This window comes from Leopardus geoffroyi, chromosome A1 (assembly GCF_018350155.1).
Source record: "Leopardus geoffroyi isolate Oge1 chromosome A1, O.geoffroyi_Oge1_pat1.0, whole genome shotgun sequence".
NCBI lineage: Eukaryota > Metazoa > Chordata > Mammalia > Carnivora > Felidae > Leopardus > Leopardus geoffroyi.
The window spans coordinates 202,799,945-202,822,485 of NC_059326.1; the positions used below are offsets into that span (position 1 = coordinate 202,799,945).

General features: G+C 34.9%; 1 protein-coding gene across 1 annotated transcript in view; it reads left to right on the forward strand.

The window, feature by feature from the left end:
* Nucleotides 1–22,541, forward strand: part of HCN1 (hyperpolarization activated cyclic nucleotide gated potassium channel 1) — a 389,009-nt gene that overhangs the window by 204,966 nt on the left and 161,502 nt on the right. The window contains exon 3 of the mRNA XM_045438479.1: nucleotides 13,296–13,457. Coding sequence (XP_045294435.1) covers nucleotides 13,296–13,457 — 162 coding nt within the window. The remainder of the gene's footprint in view (nucleotides 1–13,295; nucleotides 13,458–22,541) is intronic.

The following is a 22,541-nucleotide window of genomic DNA, read 5'->3' on the forward strand; positions in this document are numbered from 1 at the left end:
TCCTAAGACTCCAGCACTATTAAAGAAACAGTGAAAAAAGGAATGCATTTATAAAACAGAAGGGAATAAGAGCAGGGAGCTCTAACTGAGATGGGAAAGTTCTCAAAATTTTTACAAGATTGAAATGAAAGGGAGTAGAATGAAGAATAGCCCACAGAGAGAAAATCAGATCCTGGAATATGCTGCAAAAGGGTCTGCAAAAGAGGTGAGAGCCAGTCTGTACTGTGAACTGTGGAGACATTTGGATTTGAAGTCAGAAGGCTTAATGCAGAACATAACTGAGCAATAGGACTGAATGCAGGAAAGGTATGGAATTTAAGGTCAATATGACAACTGTGCAAATCATTACTTGTAACCTATGTCTCACACCCTGCACACACATACATGGATTTGGGGCATTTTTCATGTATCCCCATGTAAACCTCCTATCTTTTCACTGAAGCGATTCAACTCCTATTTGGCGAAAGATACAGTTTCGCTAGATGCTGGAAGGAATGGAGTTAAGTCTTCAAATATCTGTGAGAAAAAGATTTTTAATCTAGAATTCTATACCCAGACAAGCTATTTTAAAGGGGTAAGAGAGAAATATCTCACATGTGTCCTGACTCCCCTAACCACACCCACCCCAAATAAATCAAATGTGGTTACTACAAGATGTGTGTGTTAAAAGGAAGAACAATTCTGAGAGCTCTGCAGCGGGTCTAGAGAAAACTCAGTCCTGCTTAAAATGGGTGGCTGGATGCTGGAGACAGGAGTGTTTGCATGCGTGTGTGAATGTGTGGTGGAGGTGAGACCATGAACACTGGAGGATCCAGTGCCTACTGATATTCTGCACAGGGCCAATATTGGTAAGTGTCTTTGGTGATTAGAAAAATCAAATTTATACAAAAAAAATTGTATTCCTTTTAAGGGTCCTTCCACATACAGCAATTTATATAATTCCTAGGACCATTCTGATACTGAAGTATATTCAGCACTTCAGGTGGTCTGGCAAATATCTTGATGCCCTATTATCTGAACTGATGAGGCATTATAATGCATATGTGGTTCTGGAAAGTGTTCAACTAGTGAATCTGAAATCATGCCATTTTCCAATAGATCAAACCCTACTCCAATGTTTCTTGGGTTGCTGGCAACTTTGCCAACCCTTGTTTATTTTTTAAGTTTCTTTTCAGGAGGTTGCAATAATACTTTTTCTCACTTATTGGGTTTCACCAAATGGCCGAATGTATGGTTTACTCGCTAAAATTTGTAGCTGTATTTTATGGTTTCATACCCAAAATCATGTGCTTAGTGAAGGCATTTTTGCCAAGACAGTGACCCAACACCATTTTTTTTCTTCCGGGGCAACTCTGACACAAATCCACTCAAATAAATTAGTATTCTTAAGTTGACTGGCTTATCTTGTAGAGTAGCAAGATGACGTGCCAATGCATGAGGTAATTCTTACAGCTCCTGCTAAAAAATTATGAGGAAGCATTGTTTTCATCTTAATGGTTTTTTCAGAAGCCAGCTTTTTTTCCTCTTGTCTTTTCTATTGGCTTCTTTTGAAAAATGATGCAATGAGCTGGTTTGCACACAACCTTTCTAAACTGTAAATGGTGAAGGGGATGTTGAGAAAGACATCGTGCAATTATTTTAAATATAATGGCTTCTATCACATTTTATTATACCACGTATTTACATTACCATTAGTTTTATTATTATATTTTTATTTATTTGTTTTACAAACCAAGGTTTAGGGAAATTACTTACATAAATCAGTGTTTTACTTCCAGTTTATCTTCCTGGGTGTGTGTGTGTGTGTGTGTGTGTGTGTGTGTGTGTGTGTAATTGACTTCCCTGTGTTTTCACTTTTTAAAATTGTATTTTTTCATTTCTAAAGTAAAAGGTATTATGGAATTTTACACATAAGAGGTAATTTGCTGCATCTTCTTTCTTTTAGTTGAAAAGCTAAGGCAAATTTTTAGAAAATGATTAATGCAAAGACAGGACTGGAACTCTAGTTTCCTGGTTTCAAGTTATGCATTTCTCCCATGTCTATTTTTTTCAGTTCTTACATGGCAAAAACTGTTTTTCAGTGGGTTTTTTTATGTTACCTTTGTTGTATATCTCTAAGATTGGCAAAATAATAGTTCAAATTTTTGAAAAAATATTTGTACCTAGCAGTTTGATGCTCCATGCAAATATATATGTCCAAATTTTAAAGATTTCACCATACCACAAACACTACAATTCTTAATATTTTAGGCCAAAAAATTGGTTGAGATACTAAACATTTATTATCACTTGTCAATATAACAAAGTTCATGAATGTGAAACCAAGAATTTTAGAGTTGATTTTTTTCTCACAGAAAGTATAGAAAATGGAACCCATAATAATACATAATATCATATGAGGCATACTTAAAAATATATTTGCTAGAGACAACCAAAATATATTATGTTTTTATACATTTCTCAAAGATAGTTTAATAGTATTTGACTAACTGAAGATTAGTATAAAAATTCTTTCTGGATGATATCTGAATGGTATGAAAATACCTGTGACATTCTTACTTGGTAATTTCAAAGCAATTCAATAGCTATGTATTGACTATGTAATATCAACAGGATATTGTGTGTAGGAAAACAGTTTACAGAGTACATAAAATGAGTTTAAATATCCTCTGCTTTATTTGCTTTTGTAGTTTAGTTACTAAAGCTTATACAGTGAAGTGGTCTTTTCTCTATTTTAACAGTGATCATCATTTAGATGTATTTTAAAATACAAGTTAATGAGATGAAGTCTCCAAAGTAAAGTATCTTCTTACAAGGATTAAGTTCATTTCTCCATTCCATTGTATGGTCTATTTTTGCCCTTCCCAAAAGCATGAATCCATGTGATTCGTTTCATATGCTTAGCGAATGAACTGATAACAAAAACTAGAATAACGTTACTATTTGTAGCTCAAAGGTAGAGACAACTAAATTTGTACTTATTGGAATGTGTAACGTATTACAAATCTGATGAGACTGCAGTTATACAAAAGAGAAAGTAAGCAAAAGATTGACATGAGATACTACAGATAAAAATGAGACTATTATTAGCATTATGGTGTTTCTAAAATGAATTATTCTTCAGTCTTCTCCCAAAACCACAGTGTTATGGAAATACCATTTGAAATGCATTCACAAGAGCTACAGAAGTCAACGAATATTGCTAATGCGGTTATTAGTTTGATTTTTCATCCTCTTTCTCTGCACACACACACTTATGTAGCCACTTCTGATTGTTTACTTGAATATCATTTTTACTGTGTGCTAGACAATAAAAAGAGAATATTATTTTTTTATTTAAAAAATAAATTTTCATTTTGAGTTTTCGAGATAAGATTTGAAGTTTCAAAAATAAATTTATAAATTTCATTAAATCAGTATCTTAGTGCTGACTTTATCCTGAAATAAATGTGTCTAGTAAGCATGAAAAATCCTTCCCACCACCATTATTAAAATAAGGTTTAGGTGGTTTGTAAAGTATATTTTTTTATTTTCTTTATTAAAATATTTCAGTAGTTATATAATTTGCATATATTGTATACATTTACAGCCATTTGAAATTTGTAATACAGGAATAGACAATGATTTTAAATTGTTCAATTTTAATTAATTTCATTTTTTCCATAGTACTAATCCATCAAACACTCTTCTTAATAGAACCATTTTCAATATTCATTTGTAATTTGATTTGCCCAGTGTGTAAGCTACTTCCTAAAGTAAATTAAGCACATGGGGGTTATGCTTGCTCTTTTGTGTTTTCTAGGGCACAGTCCAATAAATAGATGTTCTGTTATACTACATAGTCCCCCTATAAGTTAAGAGGATGTCCTCTTTCTTCATGAGGAATTTAAAAAATGTGAATGTAGATATATTTGATTAAAAAAATGTCGCCTGTCATAAGCATTTTTGTTTCAGACCTATTCCCAGTCATCAGCTGATAATGACTTGAAATTTATAGGAAAATGAGTAAGCTTTGTAGAAATGTTTTGTCTCCGTTAGATGCTGGTTAGTGCTGACCCATTTATGAAAATGCATTGTTAGTTGAGTAATCTCTGTGGGAGAAAAAACATTTGCTGAGTGTCAACTCTATACCATCAGGCATGTGTTTCCCAGTTTTCAAAATGTATACCTTTTACAGTTTACACTGTAACTGTTTCATATCATTGTTTTCTGTCAAAATCTTCAAAGAATCCATATTATAGGATTTTGCCATTTTTTGTTTCTTTAATAATTCATGTTCTTAGACTTTTCTCACACTAGCAAAGCTAAACAAAGAGCAATTTTGCGTGAAGACATACTTTTTTAAATGTTTAGGTATATGAAATTAGAATCCTGTATAAAAATATGTAGGATTAGAAATGGATGATATACAATACATGGCAAAGCAACGAAAAAGTCATAGAGTTTAAGTAATAGTCAATGCAAAAGAGAATAAAGAAATGTGACAATTTCATTGCAACAAAAATATCTAGAATTGAATTTTTTATTTAAATTTTTTTAATGTTTATTTGTTTTTGAGAGAGAGAGAAAGAGAGAGCATGAGCGGGACAGAGAGAGACAGAGAGAGAGAGGGAGAGAGACAGAATCTGAAGCAGGCTCCAGGCTCTGATCTGTCAGCACAGAGCCCAACACAGGGCTTGAACTCACAAACCATGCGTTCGTGACCTGCGCCGAAGTTGGACACTTAACTAACTGAGTCACCCAGGCACCCTGAATTTTTTATTTTATATATACATATATGTTTATTAAAAAAGTGTGTGGACATGACCAAAATAACACATGCGTAGTCAACTATACTTTATGTCTTAATAGTCGTGACAGATAAATAGTACATTCTATTCTATAAGTATGTAGTTGTTATGACTGTATTAGTACTGTTTAGTCTTAGTGCAGAGTCGTGATGAGACATATTTTTCTCTATAATTCCAGTGATATATCTGTGCCACTTCGAAAAGAACGCTCAAATAGATGTATATTTTTTCCTAAGTTTCAATTTCCCATTTGGGAAAATGAAGTCAGCCTTAAATATCTGCACACTCCTTTCATCCATGGAGAAGGGGGAGGGGGACAGAAGCACAGAGTAGCTATGACACATATGTCCTTCAGGAAATCAGATTTTGCACCAGATGGTAATTTGCACATGTAACCGAGAAAAGAAAATCACTTTACCCACTAAAGGTGGGTGAAGGCAGGCCAGCTCTCTCTGTCTCAAAATTCCAGGGAGGAGAGTTTTTTTAAGAAGCCAAACTGAAAAGAATATAAAGGGGGGGGGGGTTGGGAAGAATTAGGTTAGTACCTAGGAAATGAAAATTCTTCTTCAATTTGAAATGGTTTTGAAGAAATGGGAAATTTTATTATTTCTAAATATTTGAGATAAAGCTCATGTAGAAGTTAACAGTTCTGAAGAAAAAGCCATCAGGTAATTGCCACCACATTTAAGAACTTTAGGCTGTATTACATATGTCTTGGGTTTTATTAATTTCATTTTTATATCAATTCGTTTTTTCTGTACTTTACAAAAGGGTCTGTCCAAAACGGTTGCGGAGAGAGTTGGTTTTCCCCATAAGTTGAGGACCTGTGAACTAATTATTTAGGTTTCTGAAGGAGGAAAAAGTTTAGAAAAGGTTGGTAGCGATTCATCTTAAATAAAAAACACACCGTCTTTTGATATTAGGCCATGGCCAGTAAGAAAAGTTACAGATTGTTTGTTTGTTTGTTTGTTTGAAGGTATGAGGGGTCAGAGTTGAGGGGATTAAAATATAAGAATGTGTTTCCTCTGGAAAAGGTAAAATTTTAATCTGAAACTGAGTAGGATAGTCATGAGCTTTGGGGGAGATAGAAAAGAGGAATAAATATAGGATCAGTGGTGTTAGGAATGAGGAAATGAATAGACCATAGACGAAGGTCTCAAATGAGGTGGGCATTACAAAAAAAATTTTTAATAACCACAATCTAGTTTCCTCTCCAGTAATCTTCAGCAGCTCAGGTATAGAAAGTAGCTGTTTTAATTAATCAGCGGTTGACATTTTGCAGAGAAAAGGCAGTGGAAAAATACAGAGTTCTCTAATAAATGGAGATGTGCTGAGGCTGGAGATTGAGAGGTTGTTATATGCAGAAATGAGGGAACGTTATGAGTGGAATAGCCAAATGGAATGAGCGCTGAGGAGAAGACTTTTTTTTTTTTTTTTTTTTAACTACAGCTGGACAAATAATTGTCTGACAGCAGCAAAAGGCGAGCTGGGAAAATGAGGCCACTGCCAAAAGAACCTAAGGCTTATGAAATAGGAAAGAATTGAACCAACTCTGTTTGCGAGAGCTACCAGGAAAGCTGAGGCTTTGGAGAGAGTGGGGGGGGGGGTCCCTATGTCTCAGGAAACACATAGAAGAAGAGGAAGAGTGTTACAAAAAGGCTGAGGGTATATGAGAGTTAATCAATGATGAAGAACGAGTTTTGGAAGGGACAGTAGAAAGAAAAATCCAGAAAGAAAGCACTCAACAGCATGAGAATTTGACAATTGGTGAGTGAGTTTGTGGACTGAATAACTGCACTTTGTTTACAGAGACTGACATGAGAGGCCCAGGTGGTTGACTCTTCTGAAGGTTGTGGACCAGCCTTTCTGAGTGAGACCCTACATAGAATAGGGAGAGCAGTCACTGGTCATTGTTCAAAGAGATTACTGTGAACAGTGCTCTTCTCTCAGAGATCAAGTAAAACCTTCTGCACTTTGTACCTAAAGCATGGTAAGGTAACCTGGATCATTTTCAAGCTAAGAATTATTGAAGGTGCAATAGGGCTCTTAAAATATTGACTAGAGCTACTACATATTGAATCCTAAATAAGATGTTCGCTGTGAAACAGACTGAGTTGGTAAATACTTGTTTTCTTATTTTCTGTGTCAACATGGCATATAGACACTCCATATAAAAGATAATTCGATTCATGCAGGTGCAGAATTAAAAAGAAGCAAAAAGAGAAACAAAAGTATCCAGCCTTGTTTTGTACTTTAACAATAAGAATAGCCTTTGTCAAAAGAACCATTTCTGACTTTTTTGATTCTGTTACTTTGATAAAAATTATAAAGTTATATTTGAAGTCTTGAATCAGTACTGAGAACGTAGAAGAAATCTAGACTTTAAATGATCACTGTTCATGAAGCCAAGACTAGGGACAGATCAATGCATGCTATGAAAAGTCTTTTTTTTTCAATATAAGAAATTTATTGTCAAATTGGTTTCCATACAACACCCAGTGCTCATCCCAAAAGATGCCCTCTTCAATACCTGTCACCTCCCCTCCCCTCCCTCCCACCCCCCATCAACCCTCAGTTTGTTCTCAGTTTTTAAGAGTCTCTTATGCTTTGGCTCTCTCCCACTCTAACCTTTTTTTTCCTTCCCCTCCCCCATGGGATTCTGTTAAGTTTCTCAGGATCCACGTAAGAGTGATACCATATGGTATCTGTCTTTCTCTGTATGGCTTATTTCACTTAGCATAACACTCTCCAGTTCCATCCATGTCGCTACAAAGGGCCATATTTCATTCTTTCTCATTGCCACGTAGTACTCCATTGTGTATGTAAACCACAATTTCTTTATCCATTCATCAGTTGATGGACATTTAGGCTCTTTCCACAATTTGGCTATTGTTAAGTGTGCTGCTATAAACATTGGGGTACAAGTGCCCCTATGCATCAGCACTCCTGTATCCCTTGGGTAAATTCCTAGCAGTGCTACTGCTGGGTCATAGGGTAGGTCTATTTTTAATTTTTTGAGGAACCTCCACACTGTTTTCCAGAGTGGCTGTACCAGTTTGCATTCCCACCAACAGTGCAAGAGGGTTCCCATTTCTCCACATCCTCTCCAGCATCTATAGTCTCCTGATCTGTTCATTTTGGCCACTCTGACTGGCATGAGGTGATATCTGAGGGTGGTTTTGATTTGTATTTCCCTGACGAGGAGTGATGTTGACCATCTTTTCGTGTGCCTGTTGGCCGTCCGGATGTCTTCTTTAGAGAAGTGTCTATTCATGTTTTCTGCCCATTTCTTCACTGGATTATTTGTTTTTATGAAAAGTCTTAAATCAATTTTGATAATTTGTGTGGTTAGGTAAAACATAATACATCAAGTGCTTAAAGATAGTTAAGGCCCACTGATCATTATCTGGCTGTTAGACTGGAAAACCCCTGAATCCAGTATATCAAGAAAGTTGTGGACAGGGGCGTCTTGGGTGGCTTAGCTAGTTAAGCATCAGACTTCAGCCCAGGTCATGTTCTCATGGTTCATGAGCTCCAGCCCCACGTTGGGCTCTGTGCTGACACCTCAGAGCCTGGAGCCTGCTTTGGATTCTGTGTCTCCCTCTCTTTCTGCCCCTCCCCTGCTGGTGCTCTGTCTGTCTCTCTGTCAAAAATAAACAAACATTAAGAAAGTATGTGGACATGTTTTGAAAGAACTCAGCTAATTTATGGGTATCTGCCATATAGCACAGTTTGGGATTTAACCTTTCAAAAACAAGATGGGATAACAAAAATCATAGTAAACACTTTTGCAAATATTAGGGCACAATTGGGGATTCTGAATCAAATTATCTAACTCAGAGCATTCTTCAGTTTTGGAGAGTTAATTACCTATCCTGTCTGGAGTCATTAAATTCCAACTGGGCAGAATTCTAGAACTACAATATTATAAAAAGAATCCAGTGAGAATTTGTTACCAGATCTTTCCTTTCATTGAAGTCATATGAACAACATGATGTTCTGAGCTGGGCAAATGCAAAGCACAGAGCCTTCCACTGACATATTTTGTAGTCTAGGTTTTGTGAAAATAAAAATAAAGAGCTGCTTTAGAAACTTACCTTCATTCTTTTTTGTTGTTGTTGTTGACTCTTATAAGTACCACTTAGCAGCATATTGAGAGTAGGTCAGAGCAACCTGTCTTTCTGCTACGTACATTGTGAGCACTCAAATCAGGTTTCAAGTCAAGTTAGATTACTTGGAAGGTAGGAAATAATAGAGTTTTCTTTTCTTAAATTCCCTGGTTTAAAACACAAAAGCAAAAGCTTTTCACTGTGAAGATCATGTAAAGTTTTTTCTGCTATTATTGTTAAATCCCTGCAGAATTCTCATTCATTCGACAGTTCATTGAGTGTCATATATGGTGCCATTTTTCTGTGAAGTTGGGTTTGCATGCAGTAGTGTTAAGACAATTGATTTAAGGGGCGCCTGGGTGGCGCAGTCGGTTAAGCGTCCGACTTCAGCCAGGTCACGATCTCGCGGTCCGTGAGTTCGAGCCCCGCGTCGGGCTCTGGGCTGATGGCTCAGGGCCTGGAGCCTGTTTCCGATTCTGTGTCTCCCTCTCTCTCTGCCCCTCCCCCGTTCGTGCTCTGTCTCTCTCTGTCCCAAAAATAAATAAACGTTGAAAAAAAAAAAAAAAGACAATTGATTTAGATGGGAATATATCACTTAAGGATGTCTACCTTGTAGATGGAAAAAAAAAAAAAACCCTGAGAATATTAATTAATCAGTGGTATCAGCTCTTTGATCAGGAATTTGAGTAAAGTCACACTTACATTTATCCTACAAGCTGCCCTTAGACAATAAGACATTGTGGCTATGCATGAATTACATTAGATTTTTCCTTCTTTGGTTAATGTGTCTATCTGTAGACGTATGTGCTCCCATAAAGGAATAGTTTTCTTATTCCATATCTTCTGTGAACAAGGTTTTAACAGAGCCTTTCATAGTCTCAGCAATCAGTCAATGAGATGATTATGCCTGCCAGAGTGTATTAGTTAATAAGAGCGCAAGAGACAATTAGTTTGGGCCTAAGCACTCTACACATTCAGGTGTACGTCAAAAGTAATACTACATACATTATGATGTTCTTTTGTTAGGTAGATAAATCAAGATGGAGATACGTGGATTTGCATATTTGAAATTAGCCTCTGGGTATTGACCAGTGTGAAAACAGGCAACTTACTTTGCCTCTTCCAAAGTAAGATTTGGGGATAGCTCCAAAAAGTCAAATTACTTTTGAACACAGAATGTTAAAGACCAAAAAGGAGGAAATTCATTTCAGTGTATTGAACATTGTCTATACAGCAGGGTTAGTATATAAATCTAGCATTAGTAGATTTATGTCTACTAATACCATGAGGTTGAAAATAGTAATTCCAGGGCTTATCTTGTTATAATAGGAGTCCAGGAATCACATGGAAGCAAAACAAAACAAAACAAAACAAAACAATGTATTTCTAATATGTAATGAAAGACCTTATGTCACCATTAACTTCCTTTATGAAAATGGTAATTATATTTCTTTGGAAACATTTCAGAAATAATAGCATTTTCTTGTTTTTTTTTTTTAATTTTTTTTTTCAACGTTTATTTATTTTTGGGACAGAGAGAGACAGAGCATGAACGGGGGAGGGGCAGAGAGAGACAGAGCATGAACAGGCGAGGGGCAGAGAGAGAGGGAGACACAGAATCGGAAACAGGCTCCAGGCTCTGAGCCATCAGCCCAGAGCCCGACGCGGGGCTCGAACTCACGGACCGTGAGATCGTGACCTGGCTGAAGTCGGACGCTTAACCGACTGCACCACCCAGGCGCCCCAATAGCATTTTCTTAAAGGAATTGTTGAATTACAGCATGTGCTATTAATTACAATAAATAATCTCATAAAATCCCACAAAAAAGAATCTAATTCCTCACAAAGAAAGTGGTAAAGCCATAAAAGCCAGATGTATAAAGAATGGGACCTAGTCCTCTATAACATCCCAGACTTCACTCTAAGGTCTCATAATTACATGTTTGCCCACATGCTTATAATTTATAGACTTTGGCAGAGAGTTTCAGATATTCTTTACTTCAGGTAATTAGGTTGAAAGGTGATTAGTTCCTTGTTTGATCCAGAAGCTTATATTCTGCAACTTAACCCTATTTCACAGCAATGCAACACTTACCCAAAACCCATATTGAACCATTTTGTCCGGAAATACTTAGATAAATATCTATAGGGTTCTAGTACTAAACAGAAAATGTTTAAATCCATGTTGGGTTTAATTTACTACTTTAATAACAGAAAGCTTTTTTATTATGCTTTATTGTATTACTTCTAATGAGAAATTATTGATGAAATTTTTGGTAAGTTTTTTGTTTTTAAATTTAGTGACCAAGGAAGATCAGAGGGAATAACATTGAAAGGACTTTTCTATGGGTTTGCCAAATACAAAACCAAATTAAAAAGTAACTTAGAGGAAAATAAAATTCTTAATTCTTTAAAATTCATTGTTCTGTGGATAGCTGTCTCAATATAAAAATATGTGATCTGTTGCCTTTAAAATCTAGGACCCCTATCTTACTTTTAAAAGGAATTCAGAACTGTGTATATTCCCACAAAGAAAGTGAGAATTCTCACTATAATTACTATGTCAAAAAGGAAGATTGTTTAAAGAACGAATTAATGGCCAATAGAAAATGTATCAAAGTGAAAAACATTTAATTAAAGACTGATTTGGTGATTTTATAAAAGCAAAATCCAAGCTGTCCTGTCATGTTACCTCTACATATATCAGTATGTATCTCTTACGAATTATAGACATTAGGGACATAGACATAGCCTGGGTGGCTCAGTCGGTTGAGTGTCTGACTTCGGCTCACGTCATGATCTCTCGGTTAGTGAGTTCAAGCCCCGCATCGGTCTCTGTGCTGACAGCTCAGAGCCTGGAGCCTGCTTCAGATTCCGTGTCTCTCTCTCTCTGCCCCTCCCCTGCTCATGCTCTGTCTCTCTCTCTCTCTCAAAACTGAATAAATTAAAAAAAAATTTTTTTAAGAATTATAGGCATTAACTTACAAAGATATAGTTTCTAAATCAAAACAAAATTTGTGGGATTTTTTTTCTGTTTCTCAGATAATTTTTTTTTTAATTTTTTTTTCAACGTTTATTTATTTTTGGGACAGAGAGAGACAGAGCATGAACGGGGGAGGGGCAGAGAGAGAGGGAGACACAGAATCGGAAACAGGCTCCAGGCCCTGAGCCATCAGCCCAGAGCCCGACGCGGGGCTCGAACTCACGGACCGCGAGATTGTGACCTGGCTGAAGTCGGACGCTTAACCGACTGCGCCACCCAGGCGCCCCTCAGATAATTTTTCAATCCATGGTGTCCTCATTACTTCAAAAATAGATGATTCTTTTGTTGAATTATAACAATGTGAATCTGAATACCTCAAGGTGTTGTTTCTTTGTGTATTTATGCATATTTATTAATTTTATTGACTCAGTAGCTTTTTAACAATTAGGAAAAAAAAAGTTTATTCTAGAATGTAGGTCTGCTTCCAAGTGGGTTTTGTTATTCTAGAGTAGGTAAAATATAAGCAGAAATATTAGCAGTAGAGAGTGATTAATATATAAGCTGCTAAAGGAAGGATTAAGGTTCTAGTTTTATTTCTTGTAATAACTGGATGGGTGAAAAGTTATAGATATCGAGCTATATGTAAGTTCAGAATTCTAAAATTATGATAGAGATCATTGATTTGTCATAATTTTTGTACTTTCTGAAATGATCTTACCTGTCATATTGGATTTCATGAAAATATAAATAAGAAAGATTCACAGGAAAGGGAAGTAACAATTTTAATTTTTTTAAAAGTGAGACCCAATTGTATTTTATCCAAATTCAGACAAGCTTTTATCTCAGAGGCCACTACTCATGTTCAATAAAAGGAGTACCTACATTCATATAGCTATAAAGTTAACTGCAGTTAAATCTCAATATTATTTTATATTTTGAAATTAATCTATTTTTGCTACTGATTTTCAGTCATTGTGGTTTTGTTTGGTATTATTTTTTTGGTCCGTTAACAAATCCTTTAATTTAATAGGGATGAGATTCAGGGAAGAGGGTCAAATTTGTTAACTTCTTTAAAACAGCATTGCCAAAATGTGCAGAAGGACAGTAAATGAAAATCAGCCCAACAAATGCTTTATAAAACATGATCCATGCGTTTAATGTGTTTATGTTATCCCTGTACTTTGTGGAGAACCCACATCTGGTTGCAATTCTCAGAAAGCAGAGTGCCAGGCCTCAAGGTAAAGGTAAAGAAATGTAACCTCTGTTTCTCTTTGTAAAGTTCTTTACATATTTTTATTAAATCAGTACTTACACTATGTAATGTCAGTGTCTACCAACATTGATAGCATTCTTTACTTTAAAGAAAATTGATGATAAGAATTATAAGGATTGATTTTATATTTTGGTCAACAGATTTTCCACATGACGTATGACCTTGCCAGCGCGGTGGTGAGAATTTTTAACCTCATTGGCATGATGTTGCTCCTGTGCCACTGGGATGGCTGTCTTCAGTTCTTAGTCCCACTACTGCAGGACTTCCCACCGGACTGCTGGGTGTCTCTGAATGAAATGGTTGTAAGTAATTCGTATTATTTTATACTCTGCATATTCAGTGTTTTGCCAAAAAGTTCTAAGTATTTATGTCAGAATGGTCTAATTTCTTCTCTGTAAATGTTTGGAGAAAACTTAATTTGGCTTTCATGGATGTAAAATAAAATGTTCTATTGCTTTTTCTACAACTAAATGTCACACGAAATGGTTCTGGGGATGTATATGTTACAGGATCTATTTTTAGGTATCTTAGTCTGTGTATACGGAAGACATTTTATTTCAAAGGTACACGTACACTCTCACATATATATAATCGTGGTGCAATGTTCTTCTAAAACTACCTACTGCTTGGAATAACTCCTTTCTTTCAACTTGATTTTGGCATTTACTGTGCTTGAGACATGCAATTCTAGGTGTTGTTAAAACATATAGAGATGTGTTCATCAGTATAGGCGCAATGAGTTCTGTATGATGTGCATGATATCTCAGTACTTTTTGCTAGGGAAGACAGGGAGAGCTTCATGTTGAAAGTAAAGCCTTTATTTATTTTTAATTTTTAATTTTTTCATTTGAGTATAGACATGTTACATTAGTTTCAGGTGTACACTTTACCCTGAAAGATATTTAAATATTTAAAAATCTGGTAAATAAAAATTTGATTTACACAGGTATATTCACAGTCACATTTAATGCTAAGGACATGTGTTCTTTTAAAAAAAACATGCATTTTGATTTACATTATACGGTACTTACAAAGGAATTGAAACCCTAGTGAATATTTTTAATTTCTGTATCCACAAAGATTTGTTCTCCTTTGATGTAAGTTCTCATATTTTCTTCATATATAGCATTTTAATTACATTAATTTAATAAAATATTGTTTAAGTTACCTATACTTTGGACTAGACTTCTCTTATATGTGACATTTTATGGAAGATAATTTTTATGAGACTTTCACAAAACTTTAACTTTGGCATAAATCAAATACCCCCTTTTTTTCTTGAAGTATTCCATGTTAATTTCTGGGCTTATTATTATAGAAATGACATAGACATCTTAAGAACATACATTTTTTTTTCTTCTAACAACAATAGCTCAGGGTTCATATTTGAAGAAAAGAGTGGCTTACATCACATGTTAAGAAGTCGGGTCTTCTTTTCTTTCTCTCTTCGTGACTACCTATTTTCCTCCCTCCTTCCTACCCTCCCTCTCCCTGCCTTCTGTATTCTTTTATCTCCTTTGTTTGAGACTTGATAATCACCTGGATCTCTCCTTCATTTCGTTTGTACCTACTTAAATGTCACTGCCTCACAGAAGCCACTGTGTGACCACTCTGTCTACTATATAGATAATATTATATATATATATATATATATATATATATATATATATAATATAAACCAACTGGTTTATATTTTATCTTAAAAATATTTAGTAACACTCACACACATACACACACACACACACACACAGTCTGTGATTTATATTTGTCTGTGTCTCTACACAGAATGTCAATTCCATTAGGTCAAAGAGTTTGTCTGTTTTGTTCTGTACTTAGTGCCTAGAACAGTGCCTGATAGAGTAGTTTATTGTAATCTAGCCTCATTATTGAAAGTTCGTTGGAGAAATACTTGTTCTTATTTCTGCACCTAAACATTAAAGCAAACATTTGATCCAGTCACTTTTCAAAACTATGAAACCTTCTTAGTTATAGGTCTGTCTGATTGTTACTTATCACTGAAGGAAAAATTATGAAGACATTATTAAGATATCGGGGGATGGGGAGAAAAAAAGCAACAGCTCTTATATTCTAGCTACTAACAGAGTGTATAGTATAAAAACACTACTGCTACTACCAAAGGATGATTCTTCACCGGCACCAACTAATATTTAAGTTAGCAAGTAATTATTGTTTAAATTTCTCTTAGGTATCTTTCAGGAAAAATAGCAATGGTCTTCATTAAAATAGTAAAAGGTTTATTTGGGGGTGTCCATAAAGGGCATATACTTGTGTAATTGTAATATAGAGCAATATGCTACTTAATATATCCAGTGCTAAGCAAATTTAATGAAGAAAAGTTTTAGTATCTTGATCATTTTTAAATGTGTCTGCATGTGCTCTTTGTGAGTTTGTGTGTTTGTATTTAACATAGTCAAACTTTTATTATTATATCTTAATGTCATACAAAATACCTTTCCAGAGTTTACGGGTTTTTTCTTGCATCTTTTTGGAGAGGCAAATTTACTTATGAAATCAGCTCTTTCTTTCACATTTATTTGACAATATTTTCATGTTTAATTTTAATGTCAAGGGTAGGAAACAGTTAAGTCTATGTTCAACCCTAGAGACCGGATATATTTTGTGACTATTAGTGATATGAAGGTGATGACCATTAAAAAGACAATTTTCGTATCTATGGGGAATCCCCATGGTGTCACTTGACCTTGAAGATATCATTTTTTCTATCCTAAAACTATCAAATTCTGGAAAGTCTTCCATCACAACAAAACCAAGTGTATTTATACAATAAGGGAGTCATAAAGAAGTAAAAATCCAATATAAGATAAAAGCACCTGACATGTATATATCTTGCTTACTGTATACAAGCCCCTGTGCTTTGAAATACACTTGTAATGGGGCGTCTGGGTGGCTCAGTCAGTTAAGTGTCTGACTTCGGCTCGGGTCATGATCTCGCAGTCCATGGGTTCGAGTTCCATGTTGGTCTCTGTGGTGACAGCTCAGCGCCTAGAGCCTGCTTCTGATTCTGTGTCTCCCTCTCTCTCTGGCCCTCCCCACTCACACTCTATCTGTCTGTTTCTCTCTCAAAAATAAATAAACATTAAAAATTTTTAAGAAAATAAATACACTCGTATTTCGTCCTCGTAGCAACAGAATGAGTTGAGCACTGTTATCTCCCATTTGACAGTCCAGAAACCTGACATTTTTAGAGGTTAGTAGCTAAATTTTACTTAAACTTTAGCTAAAGTTAAAGGTTAGTAGATCAATGGAACCAAGATTAGAATGCCTGTCTATCAGACTCTGTAATTTCTGTTCTAAAACACATTAGGGTATCTTGTCGCATAGATTGTAAAAAGATAGTTAAGGAAAGTAATGGCAAGAAATGAAACCTGTAGTCACCCCAGTTGCAGTAGAAAGTCACTCGAAAGTCAGCATTTGAGCTCTGACACTAAATAAGACAGATATGAGATGTAGATGTAGGACAAGCAAAATCAGACTGGGAAGGCAAAAAGTGAGAAGCCAGGATAGATGCAGACATGATTATTAGTCATTCTTGGCAATTATACTATGACAATTATACTATGACAGTTGACATTGATACTAAATAATTTATGGTAAAGATTAGAGTGTTGGACAGATTCTTTACACCCTCCTTCTTTTTCATATATTGCATTCCTAAATGATTTATATTCTTAAATATTATTTTAAATCCTCCTTAACCATATTTTCATGTATATGTATATACTTGTCTCTTTATATGTATTTTCAATCTTTCTTAAACACATTTGTATTTATATCTTTATCCTTACCTGTATATCACCAGCTAGTTACCCATATATGTCCTATAATGAGAAATTCAGAATAATGCAATAACTATACTGTATCGATAACTGGTAATTTGTTCTTTATATTTATATTCTTAGGTCAACTGTTTCTAATCTGCAGTTAAGTCTGTAGATGTAGTTCCAGTTCCTGTCAGCTAACTCCTTTGCAGTCTTTAAAAATTCCTCGCTGAAAGAATTTAAAAGCTATTTTTTAAAAGCTATTTTTTAAAAGCTCAAACACCAACCACAGAGGGCTACTTGAATTCATGAGGTGGGAGATATCGACTTGCAAAATCCAGCTTAACCAGGGATTTATCTTGCTCTGCATTTATTTTTAATATATCATTTCATATAGAATATTTCATTCAAGAAATATTTGAGTTATCGAATTCTGCCTAAGTGAATATCTTGGATTGGTCAGATAATTAATATCTAATAAAATTAATTTTGAAAATCTTGTCATTCACATATTTTGTGATTGTGTTTTTAGGTATATCACACTAAAATTATAATAGCTCATTATTAAACTGATTAGAGATAATAGTTTTTGGTTTATATTATAAAATCATGAAATAATTCATTTTAAAAACCTAAGAAAATAAAAACTATGATGCATTTTGAATTTACATATTAATTTTGACATAATTTAGGGAGTGACTTTACAGAATAAAGAAGGATTTGCAGCTAAATAATATGTTCCTGTAGCTGTGTTTCTCTAACTGAAGTCTGTAGGTTTATTCTCAGGGAGTCCATGGGTTTTCTCCCAGTGATTTGTGAATGCATGCATATATATTGGTGGTAGTGTGAAAGGTTACAAGGTAAACCTTTTATGAATCTACAATCATCTGAATGCCCTAAATATGGAATCTGGTTTTGCTTTTTTTTTTTACCTTATTTTTTATTTTTTAAAATTTACATCCAAATTAGTTAGCATATAGTGCAACAATGATTTCAGGAGTAGATTCCTTAATGCCCCTTACCCTTTTAGCCCATCCCCCCTCCCACAACCCTTCCAGCAGCCCTCAGTTTGTTCTCCATATTTATGAGTCTCTTCTATTTTGTCCCTCTCCCTGTTTTTATATTCTTTTTGTTTCCCTTCCCTTATGTTCATCAGTTTTGTCCCTTAAAGTCCTCATATAAGTGAAGTCATATGAATTTTGTCTTTCTCTGACTAATTTCACAGCATAATACCCTCCAGTTCCATCCACGTAGTTGCAAATGGCAAGATTTCATTCTTTTTGATTGCTGAGTAACACTCCATTGTATATATATACCACATCTTCTTTATCCATTCGTCAGTCGATGGCCATTTGTGCTCTTTCCATACTTTGGCTATTGTTGATAGTGCTGCTATAAACATGGGAGTGCATGTGTCCCTTCGAAACAGCCCACCTGTATCCCATGGATAAATGCCTAGTAGTGCAACTGCTGGGTCGTAGCGTAGTTCTATTTTTAGTTTTTTGAGGAGCCTCCATACTGTTTTCCAGAGTGGCTGCACCAGCTTGCATTGCCACCAACAATGCAAAAGAGATCCTCTTTCTCCACATCCTCATCAACATCTGTTGTTGCCTGAGTTGTTAATGTTAGCCATTCTGACAGATGTAAGGTGGTATCTCATTGTAGTTTTGATCTGTATTTCCCTGATGATGAGTGATGTTGAGCATTTTTTCATGTGTCGGTTGGCCATCTGGATGTCTTCCTTGGAGAAGTGTCTGTTCATGTCTTTTACCCATTTCTTCACTGGATTATTTGTTTTTGGGGTGTTGAGTTTGATAAGTTCTTTGTATATTTTGGATACTAACCTTTTATCTGATATGTCATTTACAAATATCTTCTCCCATTCTGTCAGGTGCCTTTTAGTTTTGCAAAACTAAACTAAAAGGCAACCGACAGAATGGTTTTGCTTTTCTAGTTGAAGTACGTTGCGCCATATAAAATAATTCTGGCTTATGGGCTTAATGATTAATGATCCATTTATATCAAATGAAGGTAAATGACATCATATTAAATGTTGTACCGAATTTTCACCATAGTCAAAATGGAGAGATGGACTTGAAAACTAAGTCACTCCTTACATAGCACACAATTATATTGTAGTGTGTGAAACTAATCTGCAAAACTAGTGCCATAATAGCACTAAATTTACATTGTATGCAACTGTTGGGTTTCAGCAAAACATTATCCATCACAGTGAATTTATTTTAGATATGCTTATTGATTTATTATTTTGTTAGTATTTTATTTGTAAATTTATGTTTTTTAACCTTACAAGAATTATAAGGATAAGAAACATATCTAGTTTTCTTGTTATATTTGTTTGAGTAATATCATAATCAAAATAATTTAAGCCAACTCATTTATTATATTGTTTATTATATTTTTCATTTATTTATTCTGTTTTATTATGTATATATTGTATGATGGTTTATTATATTGTTTATTATGATGTTTCATTTTGTTGTGATTTGAAGGAACATGTGCATTCCTCATCTTGAGGGATGCTATTCTAGAGGGCAGACAGTATGTCTTAATCAGTATCTGCATGCCCCACAAATCCTATGCCAACCTTGCATATGTTGCTAAGTAAATATTAGTGGTATATACTAAAAAGGTAATTATCTAGCGTATGTGAAAATTATATGTAAAGAAGTTATTATGTTATGCATTTATATATTCTTCCTTGGATAGTTTTTGCTTTAGTAATTTGTACATCAAATTATTTCTTCAAAGATAAGTAATCACTTGGCAGCTCATGGACAATATAAAAATACCCAAAATTTGTGAAGTTTATATAACTTATATAACCATACTAACTAAGAATATCAGAAAATAAGATATATAAAGTGTCTCAAAGTGTCTATTTAATAATAGACTATTATTATAATAGTGGAGACTGTTTCTCCACTATTTGGAGAAAATAAGAGATTTGATTGGAAAATCTAGATTACTACAGAATTTCATTTTTATTTGAGACAATGTATCTCAGATTATTAGTGTATTACTAATAACCAAATGGTCACACACTCCACATTCTCTAACTCTCTTCCTCTGATGGGGTCCTCTGCTGGTTATGGTCAGTAGGCTCTGAGTGCTAGTATCATATTTCACTCATAGGTCTAAGCATTGAAAAGCTGGTTTGCAACCCTCCAGTTATTTTTTTTTTTCTCCCCTCTCTCTCCAGAGGCATCCTTTTAGTTTGCAGTCCACAACATAACACAGCTTATCCTGATTCATTTAGACAACAGAATAGGAAGGGAAAAATCTAGCGGAATTGAATTTAGAGACACACATTCCGGAATCTCCTCTAACATTAAAACTTCTAAGATTTTAGGCAAATCACACAACGTTCCTGTAGTTCAACTATGAAATGAGTGTGTATTATTTATTCTTTCATTTAGGTAATTTATTGAGTACTTGCTTTGGGCCAGGCATTCTCTTTGGCACTGAACATACATACACTAGAGAATGAGGATGTTTCTGCCCTCATAGGGCTTACACTCAAACAAGCTTTCATTCACTCCACTTCATTCTAGGTGCAGAAAACTATAGAGTAGAGATTTAAATTTTTGATTTTCTAATCTAAGGGAATAGAAAGTTATGTGCAAAAGCCCTTAATATGCATTTGAATTGAGGCCTCTGAAATGTACGCACTGCCCAAACACTCCTAAACAAGGGGAAAGTGCTAGCTAAATGCTGCCCTCTTCCTTGCCAAGCTACATACACCTGAAAGTGTAGCCATTCTTACAAACCACTTTTTTTGTTTTCCTAATTTAGCTGCCCAGAAAGCACTACTTTTTTCTAATTCACACAAGGGTGTGGTAGTGGCAGCTTTGTGTGAATTTAGATAAAGTCTGTGAGGAGCATAAAAAAAAGACGGGGAGAGACAAAATAGAGACACATTTATTTCAACTACTATCAGCTGGATTTGTATCCGGAATCTTCAACAGACTGGGGACTGAGACAGGTCAGTCACTTCTAGCTCACAGACTGTAATGACCAAAATGAATGTGTTTTGGGGGTGCTTGGGTACAAAGAATTGTTTATTGGTATCCCCTGTTTCAAGCAAATGATTTGGGGATAAAAACGGGATTTACATTGCTTATATGCAAATCCCCATATACAAGTAGAACATTGGAACATTGAAATGTGAGATATTATCTATTGATAGTCTAGAAAATGTATAAAGAAAAAATTAAAATAGGTTAACTTTTCGTTTTACAAAGCCCAATTAACTAGTTAAGTAATGATTCAAACAATATAACCAAGATAATATAACTAAGAATGAAAGATATATCTCTCCTCTCTTGAAGTCTAGCAAAGTGTTTTTGATTTGAAATTCGATAGATTGGAAATTGTATTATTATATTGTTGACTTTTTAAAAATAGAATGTATTGCCTTAACAGAATTTTTTAAAAGTCCTAACAAAGGTAACTAATTTGCTGACAAATCACTATTTAGCTTTACTGGGAAAAAATGCATTCATAGCTCCTATGAGTTATAATAATAAAGTAGGTCAGCAGCCTGCTGAGTGTTGTGATTCTACTTTGCCATCCTGGTTTCTGCCTATTAGGAAAGCCAGCCTGGTGACTGTTCTCTATTGGATAGAAACACGACCTCATCGCAAAAGTGAAACAGTTCACATACTGCGTTCTTCCTTCTCAGACATGTATATTTTTATGGGAATGAACATATGGAAATGAATTCTGATCTGGTGTTTTGTTTTCAAATGACATGTGCATTTCAGAAAAATTTTTAAATGAATTGTAGTTCCCTAAGAGAGAAAGATAAAGGATATTACTTAAACTATATATTTTCTCAGACTATGTTAAATTTCTCTAGCAATAATAAGACCAATCCATAAATTTGAAACGTTTTTTTTCCCCCTTGTTTGGACTGCCTCTTAAGTTTTAAGCAATGAATAGTTAGAAGAAGCACCATACATTAAATTACATTATCTAACAAGAGACACCTATTAACATTGGGAAAAGAAACCAAATATCTTGCAGTCCAATATTTTCTCTAAATACATATGTTAGGAAAACTTACATGAAGGTAGTACAAAGTACATGTATCATATTATCTATTCTGAATGACATGAAAACATATGCATTGCCATTTTACAGATGAAAAATCTAACTTAGCGAATGGTTACCTGGTTTAAATAGTCAGAGGCAGGCAATATGAAATCTGTATTTCCCTTTGAATTAATGCCAACCCTACCATAGCATTCTACTTCACGGACAAAGAGTTTCAGTCATAATCAACTTTCAATTCATGTTGGCAGAGAGTAACTATACATGAGTGGTACCACTAGAAGAACTTGCAATATATAAGAAAATATTTGAAAAACTCATTGTGTTTTTTTATGTGTATGTTGGTTAAGGTTTCTCCTTTTGCTACTGCCATAAATCCAAAAGAACCTGGGGCGCCTGGGTGGCTCAGTCGGTTGAGCGTCCGACTTCGGCTCAGGTCATGATCTCATGGTCTGTGAGTTCGAGCCCCGCGTCAGGCTCTGTGCTGACCGCTCAGAGCCTGGAGCCTGT